At 35.2% G+C, this 14,225-nt stretch overlaps 1 protein-coding gene across 2 annotated transcripts in view; it reads left to right on the plus strand.

The window, feature by feature from the left end:
• Positions 1–14,225, plus strand: part of DACH2 (dachshund family transcription factor 2) — a gene marked incomplete at both ends in the record, with an annotated part of 550,140 nt that overhangs the window by 260,269 nt on the left and 275,646 nt on the right. For both annotated transcript variants that reach the window (XM_084869646.1, XM_084869647.1), the window contains one exon: positions 13,987–14,099. In XM_084869646.1, the coding sequence (XP_084725772.1) occupies positions 13,987–14,099 (113 nt within the window). The remainder of the gene's footprint in view (positions 1–13,986; positions 14,100–14,225) is intronic.

Consider the following 14,225-nt stretch of genomic DNA (forward strand, 5'->3'; position numbering starts at 1 on the left):
TTGAAAAACATCTCATAATATGTTATATCTGAAGAGTAAATGAATAGTGTAAGTTAAATGCAACCAGTAACTTTCTGTAAGAAAGGAAGAGAAAGGATAGGATAGCCTCTCAGCAAGGGCTTAGAAAAATGCAAAACCCCTTCCTTCCTCACTTACTTTGAAGCTTATTTAGAATGATTAATTTTCCTGTGGTTTAATGTAAATTGAGAATTAAATAGAAACTGTGTTACCTTGCTGACCTCGCTTCCCCAGGTTTCAAACTAAACTTGTGGATAGCTTTCCTAACCAAGTGAATTTCAATTAGAATCAATCCTTTCATTTAAATAGGAAACTAAAGGAAAATATTTTTCAGTTTTTATATCTTCCTAATTTTTAAAAAAATCTCATTTCTAAATTTAGATTGTATAAATATTCAGTGTGCTTCCTTCCTTCCTGTTGCACTAATTGGTAACCCTGTCACCTGTTAATTTTCGTATTTTAAAAAAGTTCTGGGAGACTTCAGGAGAAAATATATTTGGGTCTTTTTTTCTACCTCTAAAATGCCAAAGGAATCTAACAAAAGTGCACCTTATGAAGTATCCTGGCAAAAATGTTCAAAATAATTATCTTAATCCTCCCTCCCTCCCTTCTTCCTCCCTCCCTTCCTCCTCTTTCCCTCCTTCCCTCCCTCTTTGCAGGAAACCAATCATTGTCTCACTAATAGAAAGAGGCTGGTCAGCCTTGAAGCTCTGAAAGGTCAGAGCCAACCACACCCTACCTAATTGAGACAATAGTAACTGAGGCAACTTCCCCATCATGTAAATCCTTTCTGATATGATAATCCGCTTATTACCTGCCTAAGGGTACTGGGTGTTTCCCAAAGCTGCTTAAAGGTAATGGGTGTATCCCATAGCAGCCTCAATAAAAGGGATAGCAAGGCCAGAGCCTAGAGAGTCTTCCCACTAGAGGTTGACTCCCGCCTGGCCCCTCATTTGTCCCAAATTAACTCTTTTCTAGTCTCTCTCTTCATTTTAGTGTGTGGCCTCCTCCAGAAACCGGACCCTGAGTGGGCCCTAATCACGCTGGTCATGTTAAGGGTTCCCACACCCCTTCCTTCCTCCTCTTTTCCTTCCTTCCTTCCTTCCTTCCTTCCTTCCTTCCTTCCTTCCTTCCTTCCTTCCTTCCTTCCTTCCTTCCTTCCTTCCTTCTTTCCTTTCTTCTTGATGTTTTGTTTCTACCAAGAACTGTTAGTCACAGTAAATAAGCAAATAGTCCCTGCCAACAAGAAATTGAGAGTCTAGACATATAGCTATATTTTATTTACATTTAGTTTTTGCAATAGGCAGAATAAGGCACACTACTTTCTTTACCATGGTGCTGAAATGGATTTCATATAAATTTTTACAATACCTAAAAGGATGAAGGTACTGTGCACATGTAGAAAATGCCTTGTTGCTCTAAAGCTGGAAAGGTTAGAGTAGTGTCATCCCTAGCTCTATAATGAGGTGTATTCTTCATTGCTCTGTACACAAAATTGCCAAAAGTGTTTAAGAACTTTAAATACTCAGTCATTTTGACCTTGCTAAATATTATTTTGTCTCAAAAAGGAGATATGCAAATTACATTGGCTTTATTTTTTACCATTAAAGAAAATATACTAGTATGTTATAGTTATGGGAGAATGTTCCATTATTTTAGGAAAACATTATTTTTTATAGGAAGAGTTTATTCACATTGGATGAGGGGAAGATAGAGGGAAATAGGAAAATAATCTTTGTCAGATGTTGGATTTATTGTTTGTTTACTTAAATACAGTAAAGTAAAAGAATGTTTTTGATTAATTGAATGCTAGAAGTAATAGTGTTTTTTATTTAGAACAGCTAAAAAAAAAGGGAAATAAAAGAGCTTAGGGACATCTCTGTAAAAAAACATTATCAAAGAAATTGTATGGTGCAACACACTGTTACTATACAAATTGAAAATCTATTTAAAATTAGAAAATTCTGCTCAAAGATGCTTACACATTGGTTGTTTCTTTCCCCATTATTTTATTATGGAGGATTTTAGAAAGATAAGTTTGCAATTTTTCATAATTCCTTGAATCAAATAACTTTGGTGCTCATTTAGCAGATGATGAAACTAAAGAGAGAAAGGTTGAGTTTCATATCACAGACAAAATCAATGATACAGATAAATTCAGAGTTTGAGTTCACAGTCCCTGATGACCTTTTGAATTGTGTGGCCTTGTGAAAACCGTTAATTTAGGAAGAAAAATAACTTTTTGGAAAAGCATGCTAATATGTATTGATGCTCCAGTGCAAGCATGTCAAATTCCTGGCCCATGGGCCACATGCAGACAATAATGAATGTTTTTGTGGCCCAGCCAATATAACGGCATATAAGAAAAATGTTAATAAAATTGTTGTAACTTAATTTTTACAATAACTTGTTATACATATTATTAATAATTAACTATAATGTTCCCTAATGACTGATTACTGTAATTGTGTTGCATTCATTTCCCTTACACGCCTTATGCGCAGGCTCACCATTTCTCTCCACTAATACTATCAGCGAATATTTTAGCAGCCAATTGCCACATCATTAGTCTTGTACTGACTTGTTTGCTGTATGCAGCAGGAAATATTTCACTTTCAGAGAAAAATGTTTATCTGAGTTACACTTATTTGTGCAATTATTCAGTGTCTGGAAAGTTAATGTTCAAGAAAAATATGAATTTTTATTAAAATGTTCTATTATTATATGTTCTATTATTGTATGTTAATGATGACTCATTAATTTCAGCCCTTTGTCTCTATCAAAATAAATCTACGTTTCTATGAAAATTGAAGCTTTTTTGTTTGTTTGTTTTTTGTTTTGTTTTTTTATATTTTTTATTGATTTTTTACAGAGAGGAAGGGAGAGAGATAGAGAGTTAGAAACATAGATGAGAGAGAGCCATCGATCAGCTGCCTCTTGCACACCCCCTACTGGGGATGTGCCCGCAACCAATGTACATGCCCTTGACCGGAATCGAACCGGGGACCTTTCAGTCCGCAGACCGACGCTCTACCACTGAGCCAAACCGGCTTTGGCGAAGCTTTTGTTTTTCATAAACTTAAACCTTGTTTATATGGCGTGTGTTAGCCTTTGAGTTTGACATGCTTGCTCCAGCATCTCAAGTTTTACTTGTGACACTTGAATCTACCCAAATTTACCTGACTTCAAAATGAAAGTGAGGGAGACCTGGGATCTTTGTGAAACTATCCAGTTGCTCATAAACATACCTACTGCCATGGCAATCTTAAAAATCTTCATGCTCACTTGTTAAAGTCTAGCAACTTATTTATGATTATGCAACAATCAGTGGCAAAAACATTAGAATTTAGCTCTCTATTTCCTAGTCAACTGCTATGATCTATTCTGACCTGGATGAAAATTATCTTTATTATTACAAAGCAGGAAAGAAATAGGAATGAAATGTGGGGCAAAATGTTTTTTTTTTTGTTCTTGATGTTTGTTTGTTTTGTGTGTGTGTGTGGGGGGGTGTGCCTAAAAATTGTTTTGCAAGTAAAGTAAGGAATGGAGAAGGGAAAATGAGAAAGAAATATGTGTGTAAAAATGTATTGCTTACTGCTTGTATATGCATATATTAAAAAAATAGAATTTTAAAATTAAAATGTAAAGTTTAAACTCTTGACTTCAGCCTTAGAAGTAAATGTATATAGTAGGAGATGGTTGGGAGAGTTGATAATTCTTTTAATACTAACATTCAAGTGAATGCAACCAGGCACATGTAAACTACAGAATATATCTCTCATATATATAGTGACATTCAAAATAGTTTCAAACAAAATAGAAACAGACTCATAAATACAGAGAACAGACTGGGGGGAGGTGTTACATGGCTGTGTAAAAAAGGTGAAGGAACTAAGCAAGAAAAAACAACATTAATACAGACAACAGTATGGAAATTACCAGAAAGAAAGGGGCAGTGGGGTTAAGTAGAAGAGGTAAAGGATAAGGTGACCAGACGTCCCACTTTTGGCAGGACAGTCCTGATTTTTAACAATTTGTCCTGTGTCCCACGGCTTTTTAAAAGTCCTGATTTTTGGAAAGAATCTTTTAAATCTTTTGGACTTTTTTAAAATGCCGCAGGTCACAGGACAAATTGTCACCTTAGTAAAGGGGGAAATATATGATGATGGAAGGTGAGTTGACTTTGGGTGGAGAATACAATACAATATATGAATGGTGTATTGTGAAATTGTACACTTAAAAACTATATAATTTTATTAACCAACATCACCCCAATAAATTCAATAAGAATTAAAAATAAAACAAAAACAAACAAAAAAACAAGATGGCAGCCTATGTAAGCACTTAAACTGCCGCCTCGCACAACAATCTCAAAATAACAACTAAAAGACAGAACGGACATCATCCAAAAACACAGGAAAGCTGGGTGAGTTGGAAATCTACAACTAGAAAAAAGAAGAGAGGCTCACAGATCAGGAGAGCTGCAAAGAGCTGAGGTAGAGAGATGCGTGCAGAGAGGAAGGACAGCTGAGTGCCTGGCTGGAAGGAGGGGAAAGGAAGCCCCCGAATGCACTGAACTCAGGTTCAGACTGCACTGAACCCCAGCCCCAGCCAAAACCCCGTGGACCCAGACTCATATGGGTGGAGTCTGGACTGTAGAGAAAGGTATCCAGAGACTCAGAGACTGGGAGACTCGGGGGAGCCAGAAGTTGCAGCAGGCAAGATCTAGAGTCCTGTGCGAGTGAGTGCACACAGAGGAGAGATCTGACTATGGAGGTTCCAACAGCCTCTCCATGGTGAAGGAGTCAGAAGCTCCTGACTGCACTGAATCCCAGTTCCACTGCACTGAGCACTGAAACTCAGTTCCAGGCAACCCCCTGGGGCACCCACACTCTTACAACGGGAATCTGAACTGTCAGGCAGAAACTCAGGGGATCCGTGAAAGGCAGAGGTCTGAGGTGTGCGCACAATGGCAGGGATGACTGGAAGCCAAGACTGTCATCTCAGCCCTGAGACTCCGCCCCATCCAAGCTGAGCTCAGAGGCTTTTGCAATTTTGCAAGTCTGATCCTATAAGACTGTCTCCAATACAGAAGGTACCTGGTGTAGACACAGCTGATAATGATATTCAATTGGCCTGGAGATCAATTCCTCCCAGTGATACCAACAACAATCAGGAGTTAACTACAACAAGGCTGTACATGCAGTCCACAAAGGGGAGCACCAAGAGTGTCCACATCAGGAAACTGGGAGGCTGACCCACTGGACCATATAGGATACCAAGCGCACAAAGCCACCCTACCAACTCAGGAAAGCAGCAAAAATGAGGAGGCAAGGAAACAGATCTCAAAGGAAAAAAATGGAAGAGAACAAAAAATGGATATAGAGTTCAAAACCATGGTTATAAGGTTTTTCAAGAATTTCCTAGAAAAGGCGGATAAATTTAATGAGACCCTCGAGGATATGAAAAAGGACCAACTAGAAATTACACATACACTGATTGAAATAAAAATTATTATACAGAGACCCAACAGAAGACTAGAGGAATGCAAGAATCAGGTTAAAGATTTGAAATACAAAGAGGCAAAGAATACTCCCCTGGAAAAGCAAGAAGAGAAGAGAATCCAGAAATTGATGATAATGTAAGGAGCCTCTGCAACAACTTCAAGGTTACCAACATCAGAAGAAGAGAGAGAGCAAGATACTGAAAACCTATTTGAAGAAATAATGTCAGAAAACTTCCCCCACCTGGTGAAAGAAATAGGCTTACAAGTCCAGGAAGTACACAGAACCCCAAGCAAAATGAATCCAAAGAAGACCACACCAAGACACATCATAATTAAAATGCCAAGGGCAAAAGACAAAGAGAGAATTTTACAAACAGCAAGAAAATACAGCTAGTTACCTATAAGGGAGCACACATATAATTATCAGCTGATTTTTCAACTGAAACTATGCAGGCCAAAAGGGAGTTGAAAGGAATATTCAAAGTGATGAATAGCAAGAACCTACAACCAAGATTACTCTACCCAGTAAAGTTATCATTCAGAATTGAAGGGCAGATAAAGAGCTTCACAGATGAGAAAAAGCTAAAGGAGTTCATCACCACCAAACCAGTATTATATGAAATGCTTAAAGGTATTCTTTAAGAATAGGAATAAGATTTAGATTAAAATTATGATCAACAAATACACATATATCAACAAGTGAATCTAAAAATCAAGTGAATTAAAAATCTGAGGAACAGAATAAACTGAATGTAATAGAATCAGAGGCAAAGAAAAGGAGTGGATTGATAATTTCATAGCGAAATGGGTGTGGGGGGTGCAGTAAGAGACTGGACTAAAATCTTACACCTATGTATGAGGACAATGGTGGGGGGGTAAAAGCAGAGGTGGGGTGGGAACCAATGGAAGGGGGGCTATGGGGAAAAAAGGAAAACAATTCTAATAATCTGAGCAATAAAATTTATTATATTTTAAAAAATTAAATCATTTCAGTGGAAATTACACTTCTATTAATAACGGTAACCATAGTAACAATGTTCTCTTACATTTGTGAAGTACTTTTATAGAACTGTGGTAAAAACATGTAAAATGTACCATCTTAACCATTTAAGTAATATATTTTTTAATTGTGTTAAAATACATGTAACAAAATTTATCATCTACCATTTAAAACAATATGATTTTATTAATCAATGTCACCCCAATTAATTTAAAAAATTAGAATCTATATTATTTTTAAAACATTTTTATTGATTTCAGAGAGGAAGGGAGAGGGAGATTGGAAGAAACTCACTACAGACTGATTCATTTGCCTCTCAGCATAACCATTATTGCTTGTCTCATTTTTGGTTCTTATAAGTGTATTTCTAGTACCACATGATCTCACTCATCTAGGGGAAATGATGAACATTGTAGACTGATGAACAAGACAGACCTGGAGACAAGGAAGCATAGATTAGACTGTCAGACCTCAGAGGGAAGTTAGGGAAAGGTGGGGATAAGGAGGAGAGATCAACCAAAGGACCTGTGTGCATGCATATGAGCCCAACCAGTGGTCACGGACAACAGGGGTTGGGGGCATGCATGGGAGGAGTTTGGGATGGGAATGGGGGGATGAGGACAAATATGTGATACCTTAATCAATAAAGAAATTTAAAAAAAGAAATCAATGATGAGAGAGATTCATTGATTGGCTGTTCCTGTATGCCCCACACTGGGGACTTTATTTGCCATACACAAAAAGCAGTATTTAGGCTAGTTGTAACAAGCTCCCTAATGTTTGCACTAAAATGCCCTTTGTGATCAAGAAAGCTTTTGCTATGATACAAAGCAGAAGGCGGTGGCCTTATAGAAAAATAGCAGCAGTTTCAGCAGGTTATATTGAAGCCTTCCTAAGGCAGTGAAACTTAGCAAGATATTTCCCCAGGAACCCTAATACCTTAAAGACATTTCATAAAGAAAATGGTCTAGGGTCAAATATAATGGCTAGCAGAGAGTGAATTGACTTATCTAGCTGGAGTAGACGACTCATTTAAGAAATAATTGGAGAAAAGGGAGGAAATGTATTAAGGCAGATATCTAGACTAAGGCATTTAGATTTTATTTTATAATATGCAGTCAGGAAATATTGAAGGTTCTAGAGCAAAAGATGACATAATGAAAGAGATTTTTCTCAGTTTACATGGATTTTTTCAGTTTACGTAGAATGGATTGGAACAATGAAGCCATCCGTTTAAAATAACTTGGACATGAAGTGACGAGGGCCTGAATTAGGGTTCAAGACATAAAGGATAAAGATGGAAATTTACAACATATATCACACGAACAAAAACATTAAAGCTTGGAGATGAAAGGAGAGAATGAGGGAGAATCAAAATTATCCTCAAGTTTATAGTTTTGGTAACTAAAAGCATGCTTGTATTGCTGACAAAGCAAGGGAAGGGAGGTGTGAAGAGTGGGATTTGGAGAGGCATATGTTGAATTTGAGATGTCAGTAGGTTATATCCAAAAGAATGGATAACTTCTTATCCATTCCCTTAATATTAGAAGTTTTGCACAGTGATATACTCTTTAAATTTAAGAATGCCTTTATTTTAAAACATGTGTCTGACAGTGATATGATACACCTTAGAATAGCAAATATTTAATTTGATTTATTGTAAGATTTACTAAGGTGCATTAATTCCACTGATGCTAATAGAAATTACACAAGCAGAGCAAAAAGAGGCTGCTAAGAATCCCAGTCATTCTTCAGCGTGTCTTTTGTATAATCTTTGTTAATTATACTAGGAATTGTATTAGAATTCAATTTATGACAAGGAGAGATCTTGTTTAAAGGTCCTAACACCAGCCTAGAGCACATTTAATTTAAATAGGGAGCAGAGTCAAGTAAATGAAGTATAAAATTGCTTCACAGTTATACTTTCTATCAAGTGAGTAGTCAACCCTTAAATTGTTTATTATATCAGATTTCTTTTTTTATTGAAGGAAAAATAGAAATTCAGTGTTAGCAAGGAAATTAAACATGACAATTTAAAATAATAGCTCTATTATTTTTATATGAGATAAAATACACACTAAGAATATATTAAAATTATCAGTTAATATGTTACTAGAATGTTTCAATTTTTCAAAGAGATGTAACTTTTAAATATGTGTTCACTAGATGACAATAAAATAAAACTAATAAGAATATTTAAAAAAACAAAATTAAAGCTATAAATAATTCAATTCATTACAATTATATTAATGCATAAATCTGAATTGTTCTACATGATCCTTGACATTATAATGTGTGACCCATTAATAAATAGAGGATTTAACATAAGGTGTTCCTCTGAACACCTTATGTTAAAGATAATTTCCTTAACTTCCCTGGCTGTAAGTGAATATTGGTGTTGGTACTTTTAATATATCCAAATTTAAGTTTTAGTTGTGCATATAGGAACTGAAGTATGGAGTAAATAGCAATGGAATATAAATGACCTTGCCTCCAGCGTGTTTTTTGTTCCTTGGATTGATAGCTACTAGAGTCATGATGAACCACATTTTAAGTTCCCATGAACCAAGGGCTGATTGACGCCCAGTTTAACATAAGCACCATTTTATGAGAGTTTCCATAGTGACCAGGTTCCAGTTATCAGCTTGAACAATTTCATATATGATTAATGTTAATTGCCCATTTTGCATGGCTGACTTCTGGGTTGCTGAATTGGTTGCTACTGCCTTTGATCTGGTTGGGAATACAATCCAGTGCAATAGTTAGAAAAGTGATCAGTTTGCCAACACTGAGAGAAGATTGATTCAGGTTGCTGTGAGGTCAGAGTTTGTTTCTCTTTATAAACACTAAAAGGTCAAGTAGAGTTTAACTATCATTGGCATGCTCGAAATGTTGTAATAAATGCCAGACCTAAGAGGTTATTATTAATCTATGATGCAATTAAAAGACTTACCATTCTTTCAAAAAAATTCTCATTTAACTTAACAGCACCTTTAAAGTGTAGCATTTTTACAGTTAAGTAAACAATTCCTTCAAAGTGAGTGTTATTTGTTGTTTTCGTGGCTTCTAATGTCATCCAAAAAATGACACATTCAGGGACTATCCCAAGGGATTTTAAATATCAGTGATATCTCTGAAAAGTAAACCCCAGGTCAATATTAACAGCCCACTTTAGGAATCCAACTGCAGTGGTCTTTACAAGTTGTTGCTAATTCCCCCTTTAACTGCCACTATATCTTCAGCAATTTGTTTAGTTTGTCCCAGAATGTTACAAGTGTTTCTTTAAAGAATTTTAAGCCAAGCTTTCATTAAAGAGGATGGCTTGACTTGTGATTCCTCACTAAATCATGTATGACCATATGGTTTATATTAAGTATCTTGAAGCCTCATGACATCATTAATGAATTTACTAACAATATATTTTTCTTTGGAACAAAATCACTCACCTTATTAAATTATTCACTCCTTGATTCACATATAAATTACTGATGACAGGAAATAAAATTTCAACAATGAAATGTTATAATATTAATGAGCAAAATATCAGCTATTACAACTTCAAATAAATATATCATAGAATGTGTCATATCCTGTTGAAAATAGAAGACCCACTGAATTTCCCTCTTAGGGAACTGCCAACTCTACAAAGTGTAAAAATGGCAAGGTAGCACTTTGTAATTCACTTCAACTGCGGAAATATAAAATGCTGTGGATATACTATATTTCAAGTTGAATTGTTCTTTAATCTTAGGAAACTGAGCTGTTATTTAATTTCTTCTAAAGAAGTTTGCAGAAAGAAGGGTAAAATACATACCAAGGTAAATTTTGTTAAAAGATAACCTGGACCCAGAGAAAATAATGATTCTTTGGAAGAATATTTTCCTAAACTACCCATAAATGTTACACACAATGTTGATTCTATAAAGCTGAATGTCTCAAAGATTTAGCTGAATTATTTAATTAAAATTTTGCTATTTCATGGGGTTGTTCTTGTACTTTAACAACTTTTGTTTGTGGTGTTATGGGTGATACATCCACTGAGCCATTTGGGTGGCAAATTTTAAAAAGAGGCCTATTTTATTTTACAGAGTACAAATAACCTTGTAATTAAACTGAAAACAAATAATTACCAACAAGCAATTACCATTTAATTAAAGAGTAATTACATGGCTATTTATACTCTATAAAATAAAGCATTACTGAAATCAGTAATGCAATCAATATTTTATCAGAAACAGGATGCTGCAATGATGGAGTTTTCAGCCCATGCTAATTAAATTGTCATCTAAAAAACAGTTTTCTGGTTAAATCACCACATGTTTATTTGTCTTGATTAATATGTAAATATATGTCTAATGTTAATAGAGCTCTTAAAGATAGGAAGTATGGCAGGATTATCAATCAAGAAGATCTTTACCAACATTCTATGAAGCTCTTTATAGTCTTTCATCATGCCGCCAGGCTTGTGTTCTTTGAAAAGAAATGCAAGAAATGTAGTGCTAGGAATATTTTACTACAGAGTATCATTAGGTCTAAAAGTAAAAATAAAACCATCTTATATTATTATAGTATGGAGCTCTTTCACAAACTTGATTCTAATTAACTTATTCTAAGGGCCCAAGTCTTCTTGTAAAAATGGAGGCATCTGAGTGTGAATTTTGCTCACTAATTAGTTTAAACAAGTTTGGAAGTGGATATCATACAATCACACTCACTAAAGAGTTAATCATACATTTTAAAGAGCAGGTCAAACACAAATCTTTATCACTCGATAAGCTCCTCAAAGGAAGAAGCTGTTCTATGTCCTTACAATAGATCAAACAACAGACCAAATCCCTTAACCTTGTCAAGCTTACATTTTAAACTTTGTGACCCTCATACCTAGTCCTAACACCACACTCATACTTAATGGGTACCTAGTGCATATTCATTAACTGGATGATTGAATTAGTAATATTATCACTGTATATGTGTAACTCCAGGGATTTTTAGTCCTTGAGCAGGTGTTGAAGCTTGTGGGACCTCTCACATGTGAGAGAGTGGCATCCACCCTTTAAACTTGTATATAGTCAGATTTGAATGGATCATATTTTCAAGGTTTTATAATGGCTATAGAATCCAAGACTTAAAAGTGGTTATTTGATGACTATATAATGCAACTAGCTTGAGATTCATATGGTCAAGGATAATAGAGAAATGTAACGAATATTTGGAAGTTGTAGCAGCAGTGAGATAATATTTCCTGTTGTTAATGAACTAATTTAATTAACCATTTACTAGATCCTACTGTGTGTTAGCACCATGAAAATTGCTCAGGATACAGTGACAAAACCAGAAATATGTGCTGCATTCATGGGACTTACATTCTAGTTGGGAAGGCTCACAATCATACCAACATAAAAACAAATTATACAGTAAAAAGAATGTTAGAATGGAGAATATGGTTTATGGCATATGCAATAAATACAATGAAGCTATTTGTGACCAAAGCTATGGATTTTCCAATATAGATCTGCTGGTGGAAAGTTTGACCAATTTTTTCAAATATTTATATGTAAGATAGAACCATCAAACTAAGGGGCCTCCAATGCTTCTCAAGCCTGTCAGCTTAATGGAAAAGAGTTATATCAAACAGTGGACCAATAAATTTGTAAGAGAGCAGTTTAAACTGTATAGCTTTCAAAGTGTACTATCAATGGCTGGCTCAAAATGTGATGTAGAGGGAGCACCTCTGGATATATCCCATCTGAAAGTGATCATGAGCATAAAGACAGCACTGAAATATTTACAGTGAAAGAGAAATCAGGTGGACTTGAATAAAGTTAGTAGGCTCGGGTTCTGACGAGTAGAAAGACACAAAGAAGAACTTTAAAAAAGTACAGATTTGGTGAAGATTATTTAAAAAGCTAACATGCCTTCTTTTAATGACTGGATGTTCCCTGATTAATATCATTCAGTGATTTTGGAATTCTTTAGAGTACTTGAAGTAAATAGCATATTCCTCTCATCTTTAGTCTCTAAAAGAGTTAGAGAGCCATAAAATAGAGCAAGGGCAAACAAGATAACAACACTGAATTAAAGAAAATAAATTATGGCCCAAAATCAAGTAGTATGAGGGAGAAGAGAGTCAGTTTATAAAATTGAAACATTAAATGAGAAAAACAGACTCTTTGTGCTATACTTGTATACAATATTGATGTATAATGAAAGAAAATAACCCCTGCAGTATATGAAAAATGATCTGGGTAATAGTACCTCTGTGTAATGTTGTTAGAAGTTGTCTTCATTTAAAATCAGAGTTTGTCTTACATTGATGGAGTGCTTTGCTACTGAAAAATTGATAGAATGAGATTCAAATTAAAATTCTTTATGGACCAAAAAAGTCATTTTTGGAAATGTTTTCTATCTGAACTTCATACGTTTTTGTGATTTGGGTTATTTAATGTAATATTTTGCTGCATTTTATCAAAAGACCTCTTATTCAGTTTTGCAAACAGAATTTCTATTAAAAAGCAACAGCAATATCTTAGGCAACATTAGAAAGTAATATTTGAAATATATTGGGTGACTTGAGAATGACTGGATCATATGAAGAGACTTATGTGTCTCTTCATTGTAATGACAGCTTCCAAATGATGTATTCAGTATACTGACTGTATTAGGGTACAAGATGAAGGCCATGTACTGATTTTCTATTTCATTATTTTATGGATTAACATTTGCTACTGCAATTTCTGAACTGTTCACACAAGGGTGAAGAATGTGCAAATGGAATAGATTAGGTTAATATTATAAGTTTAGCCTCAACTCATCAGTTAAAACCACCAATCAATTTGTGAAAGAAGACAGCCTAGACTGCAAAGGTGGTAGCTTTTGCTAGTACAGCCACTCCAAAAGAATGCCCTGCTAGTTATACAGCCTGGTTTAAAAAGTTGAGGGGAAAAATCCCCTGCTGAAAGTGCAAGTCTTTTGTTCTTTGTGTGCTCTGGCAGCTGTGGAAATGCTAATAAACATCAGTTCTTATTCTATATCTCTCAACTCTTTACCCCTCACCTCTGGCATGCTGGACGGAGACTTAATCACTTCACATTCTGTACAATTTTAATTCTGTGAGTTACTATCTCAGATCTCAGTACCATGTATTAATACCAGAGATCAAGTGTAGCTTTAATAGCAGGGGATAACTGGGTTTCTCATAACAGGTAAACTGTATTACAAAGTGCTAGCTTTTAAATGGATTCTAAAATAGAAATTGGTCTTTTATAGTTTCAATGTTTGTCATATGTTGGGAAATTTAGTGAGAAGAAAAATACTGGTCTTTTTGTAATCAACAAACATAGTCTTTAATATAAAATTCTATCAATCTCACCAATTAAGATTTAGGAGTCAAATGTAGTAAGCAATTGTATTTGCAAAAAGTGGACATTTTAAACCTGATCTTTGTTTGTCTGTTTTTCAACAGTTCAAGGCCTGGCAGGCCTCCTAAACGCTCTTTGGGAGTGTTACAGGACAATGCTCGCCTTCTGCCACATTCAGTTCCAGGCCTCTTATCACCAGGACTTATCAGTCCCACAGGTAATAAAATCCATCCTATGATCTGCCTTGTCTCTTTATGCTGCTCAACATTTGAAAGAAACTAATATTGATCTAACCACTTTGTCCTTCAGAGCTTTTCAAGATTGACTAAAGGTTATGTTATTG

Source organism: Pipistrellus hanaki, assembly GCF_964339955.1.
Source record: "Pipistrellus hanaki genome assembly, chromosome: X".
Lineage (NCBI taxonomy): Eukaryota > Metazoa > Chordata > Mammalia > Chiroptera > Vespertilionidae > Pipistrellus > Pipistrellus hanaki.